The 24,773-nt window shown below is 37.0% G+C and overlaps 1 protein-coding gene across 2 annotated transcripts in view; it reads left to right on the plus strand.

Moving 5' to 3' along the window:
- Window positions 1-24,773, plus strand: part of MXI1 (MAX interactor 1, dimerization protein) — a 100,009-nt gene that overhangs the window by 17,923 nt on the left and 57,313 nt on the right. For both annotated transcript variants that reach the window (XM_027112555.1, XM_027112556.1), the window contains exon 2: window positions 1,194-1,326. In XM_027112555.1, coding sequence (XP_026968356.1) covers window positions 1,194-1,326 — 133 coding nt within the window. The remainder of the gene's footprint in view (window positions 1-1,193; window positions 1,327-24,773) is intronic.

Genomic DNA, 24,773 nt, shown 5'->3' on the forward strand with positions numbered 1-24,773 from the left:
TGTGAGGAGGGGGCTGCGTGTGTGAGGGGGCTGCGTGTGTGAGGGGGTGCGTGTGTGAGGAGGGGTGCGTGTGTGAGGGGGTGCGTGTGTGAGGAGGGGGTTGCGTGTGTGAGGGGGTGCGTGTGTGAGGAGGGGGCTGCGTGTGTGAGGGGGCTGCGTGTGTGAGGGGGTGCGTGTGTGAGGAGGGGTGCGTGTGTGGGGAGGGGTGAGTGTGTGAGGAGGGGTGAGTGTGTGAGGGTGTGCGTGTGAGAGAGGGTGGGCATGTGAGTGGAGAGGTGCATGAGGCAGCAGGTATGTGAGGGGAGGAGTACCACTGGTGCCTGCGTGAGGGGGCACATGTGGGTGTGTGTATGTTAATGAAGGGGAGGAGACTGTCACCTGGGGGAGATGGAGAAGAGGGGTCAGGCTGGACCTGGGAGCTGCCCTGAGTGGAGGTGGACCAGAGGAGAGGGAAGGAGGGTGTTGAGAATGGAGGTGATCTGAGGACCTGGGAGGAAAGAGGATGCAAAGAACTGGAGGAAAGGGCTGGGAGCAGTGCAGGTAGGGGTGGAGGAGACAAGGCTGAGAGCAAAGAAAGGGAACGCCTGCTGAAGAGCAGGGCGGAGAACAGACACTCGTGGCCAAGGGACCTCTTCGAATCTGAAGTGCGATGCGATGGAATCCCCTTAGGAATGGAGACTAAGGGAGATGTAGAGAGATTGGGGTATGAAGAGTACAGCCCCTGGAAATTGTGTTGAGAGAAAGTGTCCTCCTAAGACTAGGTGATTGAATTATTTGAAGTACACAAAAACGTGGGGCTTAGAGAGACACCTTCTAGAAGGGGGATAGTTAAAGGAAAAGGGATTTTGAGGCAAGTGAAATAATTTAGGTGAATGGTAATTGGTCTCAGAAATAAGGGTGTTTGAGTCAAGAATTCTTGGAGAAGAGGATTTTGGAGAGGAGGGAGAAGCTCCTTGGTTTAGAGGAGGTGTTGGTACACCTTCCTGGGGTGAGTTGGGTCTGTATATGTCACAGGATTGATGACCAGGCAAGGACTGGGAATTTTATCTTCCAACCAGAAAGAGTGGAAAAAATTTATCTCTTTTTCTTCTCTTGTTTTCAGCAACCTGTTACTGCAGGGACTTGAGATCTGTAGATCCATGAATTTGGGTATATTCCTCTTATCATATCTTTTTTTCTTGCCGTTTCTTTAGAGTGTGAACATGGCTACGCCTCAGCGTTCCCCTCCATGCCGAGCCCCCGGCTGCAGCATTCAAAGCCCCCACGGAGGTTGAGCCGGGCACAGAAACACAGCAGCGGGAGCAGCAACACCAGCACTGCCAACAGGTAGCAAGCTGGGGAGGTTTAAAAAGGGCAGTTGGAGGGAGGGAGCACATACTCAGGCAGAAGTGCTGGCCCAACTGACCTCAGTTCTCTAATACCAAGTCTAGAGCAACACTGAACAGCCAAATGGAAACAGCCTTTCCCACCATCCCTCGGGATTTGGCCCTTTTAAAATAATAAAGTCTCGGAATCATAACCTACCTTTGTGTAGAAGGGAAGAAATAGAATCTGGAAAGACAACGAAAGACGTTCTTGCTGGGGATTATTAAGTGGAGATGTCTGTGACTGAGAGCGATAGTAAGTTCAGAGACCTGGCAGCATGTGTCCATGCATGCAGCCCCATGCTAAATGCAATCTCGGGCCAGCTTTAAACTTGGACGATCCAAAAATTTTTAAAAATCAGAAATAGCTCAGGCAGGATATAAAACAGAATCAAGGGTTTTGTCAAAGGAATAAAAATATTTAGGTAGAGTAGGAAGTTAGTGGGCACAGTCTATTTTTTTTTTTTGTTTAAGGATGATAAGATTGAATTGGGAACTTTTAAAGCAAAAAAAAAAAAAAAAAGAAAGAAGGTGCTTATTCTTCAATCAAAACAGAAACTTAGAAAATGCTTACTTGGCTGTACTCAGACATAGTTGACATATTTTTTTGAAAATTTTTGGTAGTGTCTGGCTGTCTCTTCAGTGTTTTTGTTCTAGAGGGTCAGTGAATTCTAAAGATTCATCTCATATGAAGTTTTCAAAAGTCCAGTCTTAAAAGAAAGTCAAAATCAACAGATGCTTGCCTTTTCCATTGATAAAAGGAATTAAATGAGATCTTTTTTTCCAAAGTTTGGTCTAGAGAATGTAAGCATTCATTTTGGAGGGACACAGAACAATCTCTGGGTAACTAAGTTTGCCTGAAGACTTTGGAGAGCTCCAGACAGGAAATTGAGTAACACTTGGGGAGGTGGATTGGGGAGGGAGCAGGAGTAGGGGCTCTAACTCATTGATGCAGAAAACCTGAGGTTCCTGTATATAACAGAGCTCAAAATGTTGGATCGTCCCACTCTGGATTACTGAGGCACATCACTAGGATTCACTCTTCTTTCTTTGACTTATCTTTAAAGCTGTGTTTCCTTTATGGCTTCTTTTCTTCATTAAGACTATTCTGTGTATTTTAAACAATTTTTAAAATTATAACAATAATTAGCCATAAGTGTAATATGCTGTATTTATGTTTATGTGTGGATCTAGAGGGTTTGTTGTGGTATGGTAGGTTTGGGATGAAAATACGTAGTGTGATATGCAGCATTAAACAAAAAGCACACATAAATTTTCTTGCCCCTCACAGTTTCTCTGGTTAAGGGATCATCAATTAAAACCTGTATTCAGGAATTTATAAGTTTTCCAATCCATGTGTAGATTAAAAAAAAAATTTTTTTAACTTCGAGACATGGGAGAAATACCAGGTAGGAAACCAAACGTGGATTCTGCCATGCTGCAAGTATTTATTGTTTCCTACTTTCTAGAAATCAAGTATATGATCTCATTACATTTTTTCTCTGTCCTTTACTGTCGTCATAGTAAGTTGAGGGATGAACTACATACTCACCAAGGTCCCACCTTCCCCTGAAGTTCTGTGACACTGATTTATTGATAGTTTTAGAGATCAGTTACTATATTGGTTATTCAGTACACCACCCCATCATTGCAAATGTGACATTTTTACTAACAACTCAAGGATTATAGAGGTATGAATAAGATGTGTATTTCTAAATTTTACCAGTTATGTTACAGGTCATTAATGTCTTTGTCATCTGTTGACTTATACTTTGCTTAGCTTGGAGTTTTGACTAAGTGATGTTTCTCTTTCATGCTAGTGTTCTTGTCAGGATTCTACTATTGTGTGTGGGACCACATTGCTAATTACTGTGTATTTTAGCACAGCATGTCAGAAAATTTGTAACACTACAAGTATGCCATGTTGTTCTTAGTACCCAAGGGAAAATAATTACATGTACAGTTGGACCACCTAAGACTAAGTAAAGTAATTTTTCATGGGAATATAAATAGTAAGAAAGAAAGAAGAAGAGAGAGAGAAAGAAAAAGAGATTTTAGGATATGTTATCTCAAGGTCCACCCATGTGTGGGATTTAGGGTGGGGCCTTTAGATGAGAACTAGTATGTTAAAGTGGAACACTAGAAATTATTTCTCCTTACCATTTAAGATTTCTGCTTCATGGAGTAGGGAACCAGGGATCAAATTCTAATACTGGGGTACTTGGGAGATAGTGTTGTTGTTTCATTTGTAAGGGAGCACTGTAGACTCCCTGTTAACTTTAAGTCTATTACTGGATTTAATAAAGATTTTATTATACTGGTTGCATAAAGCAGAAAGAAAGAAAACTTGTAAAAATTTTCATTTATTAGTCATCTGAAACAAGGAAAGGAATAGAGTTGATGAGTATATGCGTCTTATTTTCCTGATCAAAAAGCTACCTATATGGAGGTTGCTGTTCTTATGCGTCTTGAACATTGATCTCTTGTATGTCATAAAGTGACATTTGTTCCCTGACATTGTAGCATCCTTAAGATATAATGTTGGTTGACTTTTCCCCCCTAATATTCTCAGATATAATATGATATTCCTGATATAAAATGTTACTTTATAAATTTATGCTGAGAGTTGGCTCATAATATTATAAATTCCTATTCCTCCTTTCTCCCAAGCCTTGAAACCGTACTTTCATAGAAGTAAAAAGGAGAGAAAATGCGTGATGTAATGTGAGTTTAAAAGCATGTACCTTGAAAATCCCAGTAATTTTATCATTTGGAATCCTTTATCAGTTAGGAGGTGGGATCTGTAATACATAATTATTTTTTAAATTCATGGTTGACTTTAGTCTTGGTTCATGGCCTTCTGGCACACTTCCAAAAATCACCCTTGCTGAGATGTTACTGCTATTAGAGAACTGGCTGCAATTGCTATCTGGCTTATTGAGTAGTATAAGATAAGTTCAAATTCCCAGCTTCTTTACTGTTTGGTCTCACAACTGAAAAATAGTAAGATCTGTCATCTTTAAAACTCTACTGTAGACACTACTCTACATGGCTTTAGCGTAACATTGATTTCCTCCTAAATATCTCTTGAACCTGCCTTTTCTCTTAGCTTCGTTGCTACGCTCCTAATCCAAGATACTATCACTCCTCACCTGGACAGCTGTCGCGACCTCCTAACTGGTATCCCTGCAACCACTCTTGTCCCAAATACAATTCTGATGAATTATATTGGCTAGCCTTCCTTCAATTGCTTCAATATACCATGTTTCCTCCTACCTCAGGGTCTTTGCACATACTCTGTTCTCTTCTGAGAATCATTTTTCTTCCCCATGTTATCTCTATCTAATTACACTCTTACTTCAGCTCAATAATAACTTCTTCAGGGAAGCCTTTTCCACATCTGCCAAACTAGAACAGGTATTCACATACCTCATGGCATCCCTACTTTTCCTTCACTGTTTATCACAGTCTGTAGAAATACAGTTATCTGATTGATAAATTCATGTCTCATTTATTGGACTAAAAACTCCATGAAGGCAAGGATTGAATCTCTTCTGCTTAAAGATTTATCCCCAGTACCCATCACAGTGCTCTGTACACAGTAGATGTTTTTGAAGAATGGAAGGTTTTCAAACTCCAAGTAGACTGTCCTAAATTGGAACTGAGTTTTTCTTTTGTGCCAAGTATTATATTAGACTCTGTAAGTAGAAATAATGGAAGAATGTGCAACTCCTGCTTTGGCAAACTCTGATTACTTTGTGTTCTGAAGGATATTAATGATAATACATCTGGAAAGGAAAACAATAGATAGTATTTGAAGAATAAAAATCTTCAGATTGCCAGTTCTTTTAAACAAGTATGTTATAGTAGACTACAGAATGCTACAATTAATTTTAAAGACTACTATTGTCATCCTGTGTCATGAGAATTCAGTGATATCAGAACTCATATATGCAAAGAACCATAAGTCTGTCAAACATTGGCAGTAAATATTCGTATGAGCTTGTAACATGCATATAGTAATTGTATTATTTTAAGGTGATGTACAAAGTAGTAAGTACAGGCATACCTCATTTTCTTGCACTTTCCTCTATTGTGCGTCACAGACATTGTGTTTTTTACAATTGAAGGTTTGTGGCAACCCTGCATTGTCAAGTGATGGTAAGCATTTCTTAACAATAAAATGTTTTTGAATTGAGGTATGTACTTTTTTTTTTTTTAGACATAATACTATTGCACATTTAATAGACTATATTAGGGACTTCCCTGGTGGTCCAGTGGTAAAGAATCCGCCTTCCAATGCAGGGGACACGGGTTCGATCTCTGGTTGGGGAACTAAGATCCCACATGCCGTGGGGCAACTAAGCCCGCACACCACAACTACTGAGCTCACGCGCTTCCACTAGAGAGCCTGCATGCTGCAAACTACAGAGCCCACGCACCCTGGAGCCCGAGCGCCACAACTAGAGAGAGAGAAAAAAAAAAAACAGCACGTCACAACTAGAGAGAAGACTGCGTGCTGAAACGATAGATCTCGCATACCTCAACAAAGATCTGGTGTGCGGCAACTAAGACCCAATGCAGCCAAAAAAAAAAAAAAAGACTGTAGTATAATGTAAACATAACTTTTATGTGCACTGAGAAACCAAAAAATTTGTATGACTCACTTTATTGAGATATTCGCTTTATTGCAGTGGTCTGGAACCAAACCCATGATGTCTCCGAGGTATACCTATACCAATTTACGGTTGAATTTAAAGTTGATGAAAAATGTCTTACTTTTTTCAGCTGCAGTATTTCAGTACTATGTGCTAAGATTGACGACATAAAAAACAAAACAAAACAACTTTCCTTTTGCTTGTAAGGCTTTAGTTTAACTTTTCTTAAACTACAGAATGATGAAATGTTTTAGTCTTATTTTAGGGGGAATGATGTTATATTTTCAGCTTTATATCCTTTTTATCGGTCTTCTTCATGGATTATTAGGGGGGTTTTTGTTTTGTTTTGCAGGAGCGGGGTGAATTCTTTTTCTAGTATAGTTGTAGAGGTTTTTTTCCCCCCCTAGTGGAAGTAATTTGAGACATATCTTCGGTTTTTATTCTTAAACATGTACTTATTTGTTCACAGAATAATAGAATGAAGCCTTATTTTTATTTTTGTGAAATTTCTTATTAGTCTGTATTTTTCAATTTTTCTATATTAAATAACTAGTTGCTGAGTCTTTGTCCAGTAGAGAACTCCCAAAGTTTCAGGACAAAAGGAAATTAGTAGCAGTTAAACTCTTAATGATATTAGTGTTGTTCTTCAAGTACTTTCCAAATGTTGAGTGATGTGATCTGATGTGTTCTGTGATATTCTGTCTTTCACTAAAACCAAGTTTAAATGAAAAATTCTCTAGAATTATTTATATACCTCAACAAACTCAGATTTTCCATTAAATGCTTCATTGAAGCATAAGTTTGCTGTTGTTGGATTTCTTAAGAATATATCCCCCTGTGGAAGTATCATTTGAAGGAGACTTGCATGATCATGGCTTGTAAGTTGGTAGGACAACTCCTTCTGTTCCTATTTGATGAGAGGCCTTTCGCCAGAATATTTATGTGATACTGTAATATTGGTCACAAATCATAGAAAGGGAATTCAGGATTTCATCTGGTACAGCTCTCTGCTTTATGAAGGTAAGATATTATCATATATTTTATGGTTAAAGCTCATGTGGCCTAGAGACGCTTAAAGGATTTTTGTCCAAGCCTTATAGCTATAAGTGATGGTTAAGTTTAATATCAGGCCAGATTTTAAGCAGTATATGCATAATTCTAACCAGGCAGGAATGTTAACCTGAAGAAAGCTTTCTCTTCTATTTTGTTCCTTACAAATTAAACAGCATTGCCTCCTTTTGGATATATTGTAGCATGATTCTTTGTCATTTCTTAAGTGAAGACAGTTTCCCCAATACTAATCTAATCAAAGAGGTTTTGTGGTGTGGTTTGACAAAATATGTATCCAGATCTCATTTCTGTTCAATAGTGCTAATGTAATTTAAGTATGCATATTTTTTTTAGATTGTTTTCATTTTCATTTTGGCTTCTGACATTTTAAAACACTGGCAGATTTTTCTTCCCTGTGTGTGTGTGTGTGTGTGTGTGTGTGTGTGTATACATATGTATACAGTCTTCGTTATCATCTAACACATGTTCTCAAGTAAACATATAAATACATTATTTCAAACTATGATGAGCTTAATAGAGAAAAATAGAGGATCCTGTGAAGGCCATAATAGAGGACCTGATCAAATTTGAAAGATGAAAGAAGGCATCTCAGGGTTGTGAACCTTTGCAATCCTGCTTTCACTTATCCTGAATATTTTTTCAAGTTCATACACGTCTGTTAAGTCATTTTTAATTACAGCATGATATTCTACTTCATGTGAGCACCAGAATTTGTTAAGCCAACCATCTGTTAATGACGTTTTTAAAATTATTTATTTATTTGGCTGCATTGGGTCTTAGTTGTGGCACGCGGGCTCTTTCGTTGTGGTGGGCGCACTCTTTGTTGCGGCACACAGGCTTCTCTCTAGTTGTGGCCCGTGGGCTCCAGAGCGTGCAGGCTCAGTAGTTGTGGCACGCAGGCTTGGTTGCCCTGTGGCATGTGGGATCTTAGTTCCCCGACTAGGGATCGAATCCCTGTTCCCTGCATTGGAGGGCAGATTCTTAACCACTGGACCATCAGGGAAGTCCCTGTTCATGACATTTAAAATGTTAATTTTACATTACTTTTTCATGCCATGCAGGGCTACTATGAACACCTTTGTACAAATACTTTTGTGCATTTCTCCACTTAGATCCTTAGGATAAACATGAAGAATTAGAATTGTTGGATCAAAGGGTAGAATCCATCTTCAATAACACCTTGCATTTAATTTGCTACTTGTGTGCAAAGCCCTTTAACATACATTATTATTTCTTTTGAATTTCAGAACATTTCTGTGAGGTGAAGTGGAATTTATTTATTTTTTTGATAAGGAAACTGGACTGGTATGCACAGTACAACTAGAAGATGAGAGAAATCCCTGCAATTTGTTTCTCTGGAATCAGCAAACAGTCCTAGTAATAATCTACTTAAAAACTAAGACTCAGTGACTATAACCTGAAATTTATGTGTTTTACTGTTCTCCTTTTCTGCTCTGGGAAATGCCTGAAACGTGTGGTCTGCACCTGCTGTTTTAATGCCTTATCACCAGAGTTCTTTTTTACCCTTTGCAATTTGCTTCCTTATTTGCTAGCTATTGAAACTGCGCTCTTAAAATAATTTGTAATCAAATTTATTGAACTTACACTATATATATAGAACTATTGCTGTACATGCTTCCCTACCATAGAGGAGCTTGTGGTATATTTGGAAAGATAGTGTATATAGTAAAAATGATAAATAATACAAATCAGCAAGATGTTATAGACAGGGCCATTTTTATTTATGTTGGATGATGGTACAGAGAGTAAATAGCTTAAATTTATAGAAAAAGGTTATTATGGAAATGCTATAGATTCACAATATATACTTGTTCATTGATTAAATTTAATGTGCATTCAAGGAGACATAGGGATTCCACAACATAGTATTAGAGAGAAATTCCTTATGTTTTAAGTAATGAATTTCTTATAAGAGAAAATATTTGGTTTAGTAGATAATTTTGTTATTAATGTTACTGCATACATTTCAGGGGAAAGTGTTATGGATTTTATTTTTATTTAGTTTTATGACATTGGATAAAAGGGTTTCCATGTGGTATTTATTTCCTTGTCTTTGTTTATCATGGGAAATATTTTTGCTAGTCTTTTGAGAACACTATGTAAATACCATTTGTGGAGGCCACATGACAAGAGCTTTGAAGCCATTTGAAACAAGCATTTTTAAATTATAGAAGAATATAATTTTAGTCTTTAGTCAGTCATGTATTTTGATAAAGCAACTGATTTTCCTTTACTCTTATTTTGATTAATTAGACAGGGCAATTTAGGATTCTTTTTGAGGAACTATAAAGAACCTTTCCTCTCATGTAATAAAAGAGACTTGAGAGTAAAATGTGGTAAGTTTGCCTTGGTATTAGAAGTAAATTTTCAGGTTTTTAATTTCGATCACCATAGTCCTGTGTGATAGTATATATCCTCTATAGGAACAACAGAACAAAAGTGATCTTTAGTCTCCACAAAAACTCTGGATAATGTATTGTCATTAATACTTAGTCTGTTGGATGGTTTTTTGTAGTCTTTGTTGGTAACAGTAAATGCACATGAGTTACAATTTAAAATTTAGATTTCTAGGCCTGGCTCTTAAGGTTTGGTGTACTTACTTTTATCATTTTAACATGTTACCCAATCAGTTGTCCTTTGGAAGGCAGGTTACGTTCCTGGAAATATCACTATTAGTCAAAAAGAAGTATTTGAATCTCATTTTTGTATAGAATCATTGTTTATTGCTGGGTGGGGGCAGGTTACCAAAAGCTCAGAGTCTAATATTTTAATGGAATTTATCACAAACACCATATTTAATCCACTGACTGTTTAAAGAAACAACACGATTTATTTGTATAAAATTTAAACATGCTTATGTAGAAATTAGTTTAAAAGAATTACATGGTGGTTATCTAACATTGTAAGAATATAGTGCCATAGTGTATGGTATATAGTTGCAATTTTCTTAGTAAGTCCTGCGTTATTTTTTGCTATTTTTGTTATTTTTACTTTTTGCAAAAATTGGATGATGGAATGTGAGCCACATGAGGGAAGAGACTTCGACATTTTAGAGTACTTATATTCCCAGTGTAGGCACTCAATAAATCCTTACTAAGTAAATGAATGGCTGAATACTTTGAGCATGATTATGTAGACCTGAAGGTACTTTTTTTTTTTTAAAGAAGATGTTGGGGGTAGGAGTTTATTAATTAATTAATTTATTTTTGTTCTGTTGGGTCTTCGTTTCTGTGCGAGGGCTTCCTCTAGTTGTGGCAAGCGGGGGCCACTCTTCATCGCGGTGCGCGGGCCTCTCACTATCGCGGCCTCTCTTTTTGCGGAGCACAGGCTCCAGACGCACAGGCTCAGTAGTTGTGGCTCATGGGCCTAGTTGCTCCGCGGCATGTGCGATCCTCCCAGACCAGGGCTCAAACCCGTGTCCCCTGCATTAGCAGGCAGATTCTCAACCACTGTGCCACCAGGGAAGCCCTGAAGGTACTTTTTAATGAAATGTTGGTATAGTTTTGAGAAGACTTTTAGAGAAACTTAGGCTTAATTGATTGTTTTGTACAAAACTGATCTAGGGATGTTTAATATCTTTATTCTCATCATCAGGTTATTTGTAGCAGGTAAACTCATTGGAGACAAAGTTGTTTTTGTTTTGTTTTGTTTTAACATTTGAAGTTAAGACCCATATTATCAGAAATAGCTGAGTAACGTGTTTCTTTTATTCTTTTAACAAACATTTTAAGTATCAGTAGGAATTTAATATTAATTTATTAAGTATCAGTATGTGCTTCATACTGTTGGCCACAAATGTGAAAAATCATTTTAGTGGTAAAGTGTAACAAGTGTGAGGCACTGTCCTGTAAGATGAAGGTCTCTTATTCTACAGGAGTCCACAGGAAGACTTGAACATGCATGGTCATGGCATTATTCGTAATCACCAAAAGCTGGAAGCAATTGAAATGTCCATCAGCTAGTGAATGGATAAACAAAATATAGTATATTGTACAATGGAATACTACCCAGCAATGAAAAAGAAAAAATACTCATACATATGACAAAATGGATGAACCACAAAAAACTTATGTAAACAAAGTCAGATACATAAGAGTACATATTGCATAATTCCATTATATGAAATTTATATTTATAAGGCAAAACTATAGAGATAGAAAGCAGATGAGCGGTGGGTGAGGAGTCGGAGTGCAGATTGACTGAAAATGGACATGAGGGGACTTTTGGGGTGATAGAAGTGTTCTAAAAGTGGAATGTGGTAATGCTTACACAAATACGTAAATTTACAAAAGCTCATTGGATTGTACACTTAAAATGGGTGAATTTTATAGTATGTATCAATAAAGCTTAAAAAAAGATTGCCTGTCTTATTTATTGCAGTAAGATAATGAACATATGACAAATGCTAAAACAAACTAAAGGTAGAATGAATGAATGAATATTAAGCAATGTTTCCTTTATTTTTTTCTTCCAGTTTTTTTGAGATATAATTGACATACAGCGCTATATAAATTTAAGGTGTATAGCATAATGACTTACATACATCATGAAGTTATTATCACAATAAGTTTAGGGAACATCTATCATCTCATACAGATACAAAATAAAAGAAAAAGAAAAAATTTTTTTCCTTGTGATGAGAATTCTTAGTATTTACTGTCTTAACAACTTTCATGTATTACAAACAGCAGTGTTAATATATTAATCATGTTGTACATTACATCCCTGGTACTTATTTATCTGATAACTGGAAATTTAAACACTTTGACTGCTTTCATCCAATTACCCCTCCCGTCACCCCCGGCCTCTGATAACCACAAATCTGATCTCTTTTTCTATGAGTTTGATTGTTTTTGAAGTATAACTGACCAACAACACTATGTTAGTTCCCAGTGTACAACATAGTGATTTGTTATTTCTATTCATTACAAAATGATCACCACAGCAGTGATTCCTTTAAAACTTTAAATAAACCAATAAGGAGTAGGGAGTGTAGTCAGTTGGAAGAAGGCACCTCCACTCTCCTGCAGCAACCAGAACAAGGAAAATTCAGCTATCCTGCCAACCTCTCCTCCCTTACTCCCTTTGAGAATCACTTTTCTATGTGATATATTTCCCTTAGACAGGAGGATTCTTTGAAATAGATATATGTATAACATCTGTGTCTGCTTCTAGTACTATAGTGAGGAATGGAGTATAGTAACAATGAAAATTGGGATCTATGGGCTTTCTATTATGAGTAGTGCTATTAATTATGGTACCATTTGGGTTTTTCTTCCCTTCAACAAATATCTACTGAATGTTTATTTCATGCCTGACTCCTTCCTGAAATACTGAATTACAATTTGGAAGTCCAGTGATTTAGGAAATCACTGAATTTTTTTCCATTTTTAAAGATTTTTAGAATGTTGCTCTGTAATAGAATCAAATAATGAAGCAGTCTAGGTAATTAGTGGTTTGTCTTTTTAAATGCCTTGTTTTAACATTTGAAAATTTGTTTAAGAGCAGTCATTTTAATCTTGAAAATTCTCTGTAGTTCCCAATATTGCTTTTACCTAAGAAGTGATTATTTCACAAATACTGTATAACTTTAGTATGTATTTAGATGCATCTTAATTTCTGGCACTAAGATAAAAGTTAGTTAATACTAAATGGCTTACAAATTAAAATAACATTCCTCTGCCTCATCTATCCCCATCCAATTTCTGCTTCCTAGAGGCTACCACTTGCAGTAATTTAACAGTTTCTTCTACTGTTTGCTTTCGTATTTCTAAATTAGGAACTTACCCTGCTTGTTATCTGACTTCCTGTTATGAAGATGAAGATTTGACTGTCTATACTCTTGACTGACAGCAGATTAATCATATGCCAGAAATGAAAAAAAAATTTAAGTAGATGAAAGAACAGATATTCCCCAAAGCGCTTATGTTTTAAAATTATGCACTTTCTAGTAATTTGTATTATTAGTCTTCTAGAATAAGGATTTGATGTTTTAGTCTCATTCCTGAGTACTTTATGGTAGATTAGAGTATTGCCTCAATTGTAGGATGAGGTTTATAACTTAAAAAAAAAGTTTTGATGCAGTGTAATTTCTATACAATAAAATTCCTCAATTTTTAGTGTATGAATCAGTGACTAGACGTGTATACAGTCATGCAACCCCCAACACAATTATGATACAGAACTTCTTTTTATCTCAAAATATTATTACCTCATGCCTCTATAGTCAGTTTCTTATCTCCACCTTCTGATCTGTTTTGTCACTACAGTTTTGCCATTTCTGGAATTTCATATAAATGGAATCATGTATATACTATTCTGTGTCTGACTTCTTTCACTTAGCATAATGTTGTTTGAAATTCATTCATGTTGTCCTATGAATCAGTAGCTAAGTCCTTTATATTGCTGAGTCCATTGTATGAATATGCCACAGTTTGTTTATTCATTTACCAGTTGATAGACATTAGGTTGTGTGTAGTTTCTAGCTATTATAAGTAAAGATGCTACATACTTTTATGAACAGGTCTTTCTGTAGATACAGGTTTTCATTTTTCTTACCTACGTAGGAGTAGAATTCTGGGTCACATAGTAAGTGTGTATATAACTTTATAAAGAAACTACGAAACCATTCTCCAAAGTGGCTGTACCATTTTACATCCTGACTAGCAGTGTAGGGCACTTCCAGTAGCTCCAGATCCTGGATAGCACTTGGTATTGTCAGTCTTTTAAATTTTAGCCATTCTAGTGGGTGTGTCGTAGTATCTCACTGTGTTTTATTTTGCATGTTCCTAGTGATTTTGAATATCTTATTGTGTGTTTGTTTGCCATTGATATATCTTCTTTGGTGAAGGGTCTGTGTCTTTTGCTTTTTATTTTATTTAGTTGTTTTCTTATTGAGTTGTAAGAGTTCTTTGTAAATTCTGGATACAAATTCTTTGTTACATATGTGGTTTACAAATGTTTTCTCCTCAGTGGTTTGCCTTTGTCATCTTCTTAACAGTGTCTTTTGAAAAACAAAACTTTTAAATTTTGATGAAGTCCAGTTTACATGTTTATCTTTCATGGTTCATGCTTCTTTTTTTTTATTTTTTGAATTTTATTTATTTTTTTATACAGCAGGTTCTTATCAGTTATCCATTTTATACCTATTAGTGTATACATGTCAATCTCAATCTCCCAATTCATCCCACCACCACCATCCCCCATGCCACTTTCCCCACTTTGTGTGCATATGTTTGTTCTCTACATCTGTGTCTCTATTTCTGCCCTGAAAACTGGTTCATCTGTACCATTTTTCTAGGTTCCACATATATGCATTAATATATGATATTTGTTTTTCTTCTTCTGACTTACTTCACTCTGTATGACAGTCTTAGATCCATCCACGTCTCTACAAATGACCCAATTTCGTTCCTTCTTATGGCTGAGTAATATTCCATTGTATATATATACCACATCTTCTTTATGCATTCATCTGTCAGTGGGCATTTAGGTTGCTTCCATGACCTGGCCATTGTAAATACTGCTGCTGTGAACATTGGGGTGCATGTGTCTTTTTGAATTATGGTTTTCTCTAAGTATATGCCCAGTAGTGGGATTGCTGGGTCATATGGTAGTTATATTTTTAGTTTTTTAAGGAACCTCCATACTGTTCTCCATAGTGACTATCAATTTACATTCTCACCAACAGTGCAAGAGGGTTCCCTTTTCTCCACACCCTGTCCAGCATTTGTTGTTTGTAGATTTTCTGATGATGCCCATTGTAACTGGTGTGAGGTGATACCTCATTGTAGTTTTGATTTGCATTTCTCTAATGATTAGTGATGTTGAGCAGGTTTTCATGAGCTTCTTGGCCATCTGTATGTCTTCTTTGTAGAAATGTCTATTTAGGTCTTCTGCCTATTTTTGGATTGCGTTGTTTGTTTTTTTAATATTGAGCTGCATGAGCCATTTGTATATTTTGGAGATTAATCCTTTGTCCATTGATTCATTTGCAACTATTTTCTCCCATTCTGAGAGTTGTCTTTTCATCTTGTTTATAGTTTCCTTTGTTTTGCAAAAGCTTTTAAGTTTCACTAGGTCCAATTTGTTTATTTTTGTTTTTATTTCCATTACTCTAGGAGGTGGATCAAAAAAGGTCTTGCTGTGATTTATGTCAAAGAGTGTTCTTCCTATGTTTTCCTCTAAGAGTTTTATAGTGTCCAGTCTTACATGTGGGTGTCTAATCCATTTTGACTTTATTTTTGTGTATGGTGTTAGAGAGTGTTCTAATTTCATTCTTTTACATGTAGCTGTCCAGTTTTCCCAGCACCACTTATTGAAGATACTGCTTTTTCTCCACTGTATATCCTTGCCTCCTTTGTCATAGATTAGTTGACCATAGGTACGTGGGTTTATCTCTGGGCTTTCTGTCCTGTTCCATTGATCTTTATTTCTGTTGTTGTTCAAGTACTGTATTGTCTTGATAACCGTAGCTTTGTAGTATAGTCTGACATCAGGGAATCTGATTCCTCCAGCTCCGTTTTCTTCCCTCAAGACTGCTTTGGCTATTCGGGGTCTTTTATGTCTCCATACAAATTTTAAGATTTTTTGTTATAGTTCTGTAAAAAATGTCATTGGTAATTTCATAGGGATTGCATTGAATCTGTGGATTGCTTTGGGTAGTATAGTCATTTTCACAATATTGATTCTTCCAATCCAAGAACATGGTATATCTCTCCATCTGTTTGTATCATCTTTAATTTCTTTCATCAGTGTCTTAGCGTTTTCTGCATACAGGTGTTTTGTCTCCATAGGTAGGTTTATTCCTAGGTGGTTTTTTTTTCGGTACGCGGGCCTCTCAATGTTATGGCCTCTCCCGTTGTGGAGCACAGGCTCCGGACGCACAGGCTCAGTGGCCGTGGCTCACGGGCCTATCCGCTCTGTGGCATGTGGGATCTTCCCAGACCGGAGCATGAACCTGTGTCTCCTGCATCGTCAGGCGGACTCTCAACCACTGCGCCACCAGGGAAGCCCATATTCCTAGGTATTTTATTCTTTTTGTTGCAGTGGTAAATGGGAGTGTTTCCTTAATTTCTCTTTCAGATTTTTCATCATTAGTGTATAGGAATGCAAGAGATTTCTGTGCATTAATTTTGTATCCTGCAACTTTACCAAAGTCATTGATTAGCTCTAGTAGTTTTCTGGTGGCATCTTTAGGATTCTCTATGTATAGCATCATGTCATCTGCAAACAGTGACAGCTTTACTTCTTTTCCAATTTGTATTCCTTTTATTTATTTTTCTTCTCTGATTGCCATGGCTAGGACTTCTAAAACTATGTTGAATAATAGTGGTGAGAGTGGACATCCTTGTCTTGTTCCTGATCTTAGAGGAAATGCTTTCAGTTTTTCACCATTGAGAATGATGTTTGCTGTGAGTTTGTCATATACGGCCTTTATTATGTTGAGGTGGGTTCCCTCTGTGCCCACTTTCTGGAGAGTTTTTTTTATCATGAATGGGTGTTGAATTTTGTCAAAAGCTTTTTCTGCATCTATTGAGGTGATTATATGGTTTTTTTTCTTCAATTTGTTAATATGGTGTATCACATTGATTGATCGGCGTATATTGAAGAATACTTGCATCCCTGGGAGAAATCCCCCTTGATCATGGTGTATGATCCTTTTAATGTGTTGTTGGATTCTGTTTGCTAGTATTTTGTTGAGGATTTTTCCATCCATATTCATCAGAGATATTGGTCTGTAATTTTCATTTTTTGTAGTATTTTTGTCTGGTTATGGTATCAGGGTGATGGTGGCCTCATAGAATGAGTTGGGAGTGTTCCTTCCTCTGCAATTTTTTGGAAGAGTTTGAGAAGCATGGGCGTTAGCTCTTCTCTGAATGTTTGATAGAATTCACCTGTGAAGCTATCTGGTCCAGGACCTTGTTTGTTGGAAGATTTTTAATCACAGTTTCAATTTCATTACTTGTGATTGGTCTGTTCATATTTTCTGTTTCTTGCTGGTTCAGTCTTGGAAGGTTATACCTTCCTAAGAATTTGTCCATTTCTTCCAGGATGTCCATTTTATTGGCATAGGGTTGCTTGTAGTAGTCTCTTAGGATGCTTTGTATTTTTGCGCTGTCTGGCAACTTGTCCTTTTTCATTTCTAATTTTATTGATTTGAGTCCTCTCCCTCCTTTTCTTGATGAGTCTGGCTAATGGTTTATCAATTTTGTTATCTTCTCAAAGAACCAGCTTTTAATTTTATTGATCTTTGCTATTGTTTTCTTTGTTTCTATTTCATTTATTTCTGCTCTGATCTTTATGATTTCTTTCCTTCTACTAACTTTGGATTTTGTTTGTTCTTCTTTCTCTAGTTTCTTTAAGTGTAAGATTAGATTGTTTATTTGAGATCTTTCTTGTTTCTTGACATGGGCTTGTATTGCTGTAAACTTCCCTCTTAGAACTGCTTTTGCTGCATCCCATCGGTTTTGGATCATCGTGTTTTCGTTGTTAATTTGTTTCTAGGTGTTGTTTGATTTCCTCTTTGATTTCTTCAGTGATCTCTTGGTTATTTAGTAACGTATTGTTTAACCTCCATGTATTTTTTGTGTGTTTTTTCCATTTTTTTCCCTGTAATTGATTTCTAATCTCATAGCATTATGGTCAGAAAAGATGCTTGATATGATTTCAGTTTTCATAAATTTACTGAGGCTTGATTTGTGACCCACGATGTGATCTATCCTGGAGAATGTTCCATGTGCATTTGAGAAGAAAGTGTTATCTGTTTTTGGATGGAATGTCCTATAAATATCAATTAAATCTGTCTGGTCTGTTGTATCATTTAAAGCTTGTGTTTCCTTAGTAATTTTCTGTTTGGATGATCTGTCCATTGGTGTAAGTGAGGTGTTAAAGTCCCCCACTATTATTGTGTTACTGTCGATTTCCTCTTTTATAGCTGTTAGCAGTTGCCTTATGTATTGAGGTGCTCCTATGTTGGGAGCATATATATTTATAATTGTTATATCTTCCTCTTGGAATGATCCCTTGATCATTATGTAGTGTCCTTCCTTGTCTCTTGTAACTTTCTTTATTTTAAAATCTATTTTATCTGATATGAGTACTGCTACACCAGCTTTCTTTTGATTTCCATTTGCATGGAATATCTTTTTCCATCCCCTGCCTTTCAGTCTGTATGTGTCCCTAGGTCTGAAGTGGGTCTCTTGTAGACAGCATATATACGGGTCTTGTTTTTGTATCCATTCAGCAAGCCTGTGTCTTTTGGTTGGAGCATGTAATCCATTCATGTTGAAGGTAATTATCGATATGTATGTTCCTGTTACCATTTTATTAATTGTTTTGGGTTTATTTTTGTAGGTCCTTTTCTTCTCTTGTGTGTCCCACTTAGAGAAGTTCCTTTAGCATTTGTTGTAAAGCTGATTTTGGTGGTGCTGAATTCTCTTAGCTTTTGCTTGTCTGTAAAGCTTTTGATTTCTCCATCAAATGTGAATGAGATCCTTGCAGGGTAGAGTAATCTTGGTTGTAGGTTCTCCCTTTCATCACTTTAAGTATATCATGCCACTCCCTTCTGGCTCATAGAGTTTCTGCTGAGAAATCAGCTGTTAACCTTATGGGAGTTCCCTTGTATGTTATTTGTTGTTTTTCCCTTGCTGCTTTCAATAATTTTTCTTTGTCTTTAAATTTTTGCCAGTTTGATTACTGTGTGTCTCAGTGTGTTTCTCCTTGGGTTTATCCTGTATGGGACTCTGCACTTCCTGGACTTGGGTGGCTATTTCCTTTCCCATATTAGGGAAGTTTTTGACTATAATCTCTTCAGATATTTTCTGTGGTCCTTTCTCTCTCTGTTCTCCTTCTGGGACCCTGATAATGCGAATGTTGTTATGTTTCATGTTGTCCCAGAGGTCTCTTAGGCTGTCTTCGTGTCTTTTCATTCTTTTTTCTTTATTCTGTTCCGCAGCAGTGAATTCCACCATTCTGTCTTCCAGGTCATTTATCCGTTCTTCTGCCTCAGTTATTCTGCTATTGATTCCTTCTAGTGTATTTTTCATTTCAGTTATTGTATTGTTCATCTCTGTTTGTTTGTTCTTTAATTCTTCTAGGACTTTGTTAAACATTTCTTGCATCTACTTGATCTTTGCCTCCATTCTTTTTCTGAGGTGCTGGATCATCTTCACTATCATTATTCTGAATTCTTTTTCCGCAAGATTGCCTAGCTCCACTTCATTTAGTTGTTTTTCAGGGGTTTTATCTTGTTCCTTCATCTGGTACCTAATCCTCTGCCTTTTCATCTTGTCTGTCTTTCTGTGAATGCAGTTTTTGTTCCACAGGCTGCAGGATTGTATTTCTTCTTGCTTCTGCTGTCTGCCCTCTGGTGGATGAGGCTATCTAAGAGGCTTGCACAAGTTTCCTGATGGGAGGGACTGGTGGTGGGTAGAGCTCAATAAAACTTTAATCCACTTTTCTGCTGATGGGTGGCGCTGGGTTCCCTTTCTGTTGGTTGTTTGGCCTGAGGCTACCCAACATTGAAGCCTACCGGGCACTTTGGTGGGGCTAATGGTGAGCTCTGGGAGAGCTCCAGGAGTACTTCCCAGAACTTCTGCTGCCAGTGTCCTTGTCCTCATGGTGAGACACAGCCACCCCCTGCCTCTATAGGAGACCCTCCAACACTAGCAGGTAGGTCTGGTTCAGTCTCCTACAGGGTCACTGCTCCTTCCCCTGGGTCCTGATGCACACACTACTTTGTGTGTGCCCTCCAAGAGTGGAGTCTCTGTTTCTCCCAGTCCTGTCAAAGTCCTGCAGTCAAATCCCGCTAGCCTTCAAAGTCTGATTCTCTAGGAATTCCTGCTCCCGTTGCCGGACCCCCAGGCTGGGAAGCCTGACATGGGGCCCAGAACCTTCACTCCAGTGGGTGGCCTTCTGTGGTATAAGTGTTCTCCAATTTGTGAGTCACCCACCCAGCAGTTATGGGATTTGATTTTATTGTGATTGTGCCCCTCCTACCATCTCATTGTGGCTTCTCCTTTGTATTTGGATGTGAGGTATGTTTTTTGGTGAGTTTCAGTGTCTTCCTGTTGATGATTGTTCAGCAGTTACTTGTGATTCCGGTGCTCTCGCAAGAGAGAGTAAGCACACGTCCTTCTACTCCGCCATCTTGAACCAATCTCTCTGGTTCATGCTTCTTACGTCCTAAGAAATATTTGCAAAATCCAAGATCACAAAATTTTCTCTTAAGTTTTCTATAGGTAATCCATTTAGATCTGAGATTCATTTAGAGTAATTTTTTTAGAAGGTGTGAGGTAACAGTTGAAGTTCACTTTTTGGCAAATGGACCTCCAGTTGTTTCACTATCATTTACTGAAAAGACATTTCTACATTGAATTGCCTTGGGATCTTTGTAAAAAATGAAAGGACCATGTATGTGTGAATCTATTTGTGGACTCTATTGTTTTCCATTGATCTAAATATTTATCTTTACTAAAATACCACACTGTCTTAATTACTGCAGGTTTTCTAGTAAGTCATGAAGTTAGGTAGCGTAAGCCTTCCAAATTGGTTCATCTTTTTCAAAAGTTCCTTTGAGTATTCTAGGTCTTTTTCATTTTCACATATATTATTGAAGCTGCTTGTCACTTTCTACAACAAAGCCTACTAGAGTTTTGATTGGGATTGCATTGAATCTGTAGATTAATTTGGGGGAGACTTGACACATCTGAACAACATTTAATCTTTTGATGCATGAACATGGTATATCTCCCCATTCATTCAATTATTTAGATGTTTTTAAAATTCAGCAGTATTTTGTAGTTTTTCAGAGTGTGGGTAATGCACATACTTCAATAAATTAGTTAATATTTGTTAAAGTAGTTAATATTCTTTGATGCTATTGTAAATAGCAATTGAATTTGGTATATTGACCTTGTAAACCTACTTTGCTAAACTCACTTATTAGTTCTAGTAATTTGTATATTAGGATTTTCTAAATAGACACTAAATGATGTTTACGTTAAAGATATTTTTACTTTTTCCTTACCTTTCTGTATGATATTTATTTTTCTTGCCTTGTTTCATTGGCTAGGACCTCTAGTACAGTGGCTGAATAGAAGCTGATGAGAGTGAACATCCTTGCCTTGCTTCTGATATTGGGAAAACATATATTCTTTCACCATTGATATGACAACTATAGATTTTTTTGTAGATGCCTTTTAACAAGTTGAGGAAATTCCTTTATTTCCTAATTTGCTGAAAGTTTTTATCATGAATGAATGGATGAATTTTGTCAAATGCTTTTTCTACATCTATTGAGATTATACTGTGGTTTTTCTTTTTTATTCTGTTAATATGGTTAATTACACTGATTTCATTTTTTTGAACCTTAAACTAATCTTGCATTCCTGGAATAAACCCTACTTGGTCATGGTGTATTTTACAATACTCACGCTAACATCTCTAGTTAGTACAGACTCCACAAATTTAAGGGTGCAGTCCCCAACATGACTGCCCTCACTACAGTTGCCAGATGCAAGTTTAAGAGTCCCCAGGCCACCCACGTTTATGACCAACTGACTACAAATTTAGGTGTTCCCACAATCCCCTCAGGTTCAGTAGTTCAATAGAACTACTCATGAAACTCAGGAAAGTGCTATACTTACGATTACAGGTTTTATTATAAATAATACAAATCACGACCAGCCAAATGAAGGGATGCATAGGGTGAGGTCCTGGAGAATCCTGGGCATGGAGCTTCTGTGTCCTGTCCGTGTACTATCAGGATACATTACCCTGCTGGCAGATTGATGTGTTCACCAACCAGGAAGCTCACCTGAACCTTGGATTCTAGAGTTTTTATTTCCATATCATTATGTAGTCACAGTTGATTGAATCATTCACCATGTGATTGAACTCTCTAGTGACCCTCCTCTCCCCAGAGGTTGGCTGGTATCAGTTGCTCAAAGCCTGAATCCTCTAATTACATGGCTGGTCTTTCTGGCATGACCAGTCCAATTTAAGTCATCTCCCTAGCATAAACTCAAGAGTGGTCCAAGGGCCCACCATGAATAACAGAAGACACTCCTATAACTGAGGAAATTCCAAGGTGTCCGAAGCTCTGTCCCAGGAAATTGGGACAAAGACCAGACAAGTTTTTTATTGTAAAACTGATAGTTTCTATAAATTTGCTAATATTTTCTCAAGAATTTTTGTGTCTGTGTTCTTGAGGGAATAGTAGTCTGTGGTTTTGTTTTGTTTTGTTTTTCAATGTAAGTTCTTTGTCAGGTTTTGGTATCAGGGTAATACTGGCCTCAAAATGAATTGGGAAATATTTCCATTTCCTTTATATTTTGAAATATGTTCTGTAGAATTAGTATTATTTATTCCCTAAATGCTTGGTAAAATTTGCCAATGAATACTTCTGGGCCTGGAGTTTTTTTGTGGGCAGGTTGTTTTTTGTTGTTGTTGTTCTCGCTAATTTTTTCCTTGCTCTTATGGCACCATGACTTTTTCTTTTTTAACATTTTTATTGGAGTATAATTGCTTTACAATGGTGTGTTAGTTTCTGCTTTATAACAAAGTGAATCAGTTATACATATACACATGTTCCCATATCTCTTCCCTCCTGCGTCTCCCTCCCTTCCACCCTTCCTATCCCACCCCTCTAGGGGGTCACACACCACCTAGCTGATCTCCTTGTGCTATGCGGCTGCTTCCCACTAGCTATCCACTTTACTCTTGGTAGTGTATATATGTCCATGCCACTCTCTCACCTCGTCACAGCCTCCCCGTCCCCCTCCCCATATCCTCAAGTCCATGCTCTAGTAGGTCTGTGTCTTTATTCCTGTCTTACCCCTAGGTTCTTCATGACCTTTTTTTTTTTTCCTTAGATTCCATATATATGTGTTAGCATACGGTATTTGTTTTTCTCCTTCTGACTTACCTCACTCTATATGACAGACTCTAGGTCCATCCACCTCACCACAAATAACTCAATTTCGTTTCTTTTTATGGCTGAGTAATATTCCATTGTATATATGTGCCACATCTTCTTTATCCATTCATCTGTTGATGGACACTTAGGTTACTTCCACGTCCTGGCTATTGTAAATAGAGCTGCAATGAACATTTTGGTACATGACTCTTTTTGAATTATGGTTTTCTCAGGATATATGCCCAGTAGTGGGATTGCTGGGTCGTATGGTAGTTCTATTTGTAGTTTTTTAAGGAACCTCCATGCTGTTCTCCATAGTGGCTGTATCAATTTACATTCCCACCAACAGTGCAAGAGTGTTCCCTTTTCTCCACACCCTTTCCAGCATTTATTGTTTCTAGATTTTTTGATGATGGCCATTCTGACCGGTGTGAGATGATATCTCATTGTAGTTTTGATTTGCATTTCTCTAATGATTAATGATGTTGAGCATTCTTTCATGTGTTTGTTGGCAATCTGTATATCTTCTTTGGAGAAACGTCTATTTAGGTCTTCTGTTTGTGGGCAGGTTTTTGATTATGAATGCAATTTCTGTAATAGATGCAAGGCTGACACTAACTCTCTATTTCTTCTTGAGTTAGTTTTGATAATTTGTATCTTTCAAGAAATTTGTCCATTTCATCTACATGTTGAATTTATTGGCATAAAGCTGTTCATAATATTCTCTTATCATCCTTTTAATGTGTGTAGTATCTGTAGTGATGTGCTCTCTTTTGTTCCTGATATTAGTTATTTTTTTTGTGTTGGTAATTTTTGCCTTTTTTCTGCATCAGTTTTAGAAAAGTTTATCCATTTTACTGCGTTGTTTTTTTTTAAAGTCAACTTTTGGTTTTATTGATACTCTCTGTTGTTTCCTGTCTTCTATTTTGTTTATTCCTGATCTTGGCTTTATATTTCTTCCTCTACTTCAGAGTTTGTCAACCCCAGCACTATTGACATTTTGGGCCAGATAATTCTGTTTTGAGCATCATTGGATGTTTCACAGCATCCCTGGCCTCTCCTCACAAAACACCAGTAGTGTCTCCCTGGTGTGATAACCAAAAATGTCTCCAGATGTGGCCAAATATCTTCTGGTGGGAAAAATAGCCCACACAGTTGAGATCCATTGCCCACCTTCTTTTGGTTTAGTTTGCTTTTTTTCTACCTTCTAAAGGTGGAAGGCATTGATTTTGGACTCCATCACTGCCCCCTACCCCAACATAAGGATTTAAAGCTAGAAATATTTTTCTCTAAACACTGCTTTAGCTGCATGCCACAAATTTTGAAATGTTGTATTTCTTTATCATCCAGCTGAAGATACTTTGTTTTCTTTGTGATTTGTTCTTTAACCTGTGACTTCTTATTTCCTTTTCTATTTCACTGGGCTTAATTTGCTCTTCTTTTTGTAGCTTCTCAAGGTGAAAGTTAGACCATAGATTTTTAACTTTGTTTTTTATACTAATAGAAGAATTTAAAGCTAAACATTTCTAAGTACTGCTTTAGATACATCCAACAAATTTTGACATGTTGTGTTTTCATTATCATTCAGTTCAGAATATTTTCTGATTTGTCATTTTTCTTTGATTTGTCGCTTATTTTCCAAGTATTGCTATTTTCCTAGTTATCTTATTGTTACTGATTTCTAATTCCATTGTGCTTAGAGAACTTACTCTGTATGATTTTTTTTTTTTTTTTTTTTTT

The sequence above is a fragment of the Aethalodelphis obliquidens genome, unplaced genomic scaffold, assembly GCF_003676395.1.
Source record: "Aethalodelphis obliquidens isolate GAN/ISIS:26980383/991018 unplaced genomic scaffold, ASM367639v1 scaffold11, whole genome shotgun sequence".
In the NCBI taxonomy this organism is placed as follows: Eukaryota; Metazoa; Chordata; class Mammalia; order Artiodactyla; family Delphinidae; genus Aethalodelphis; species Aethalodelphis obliquidens.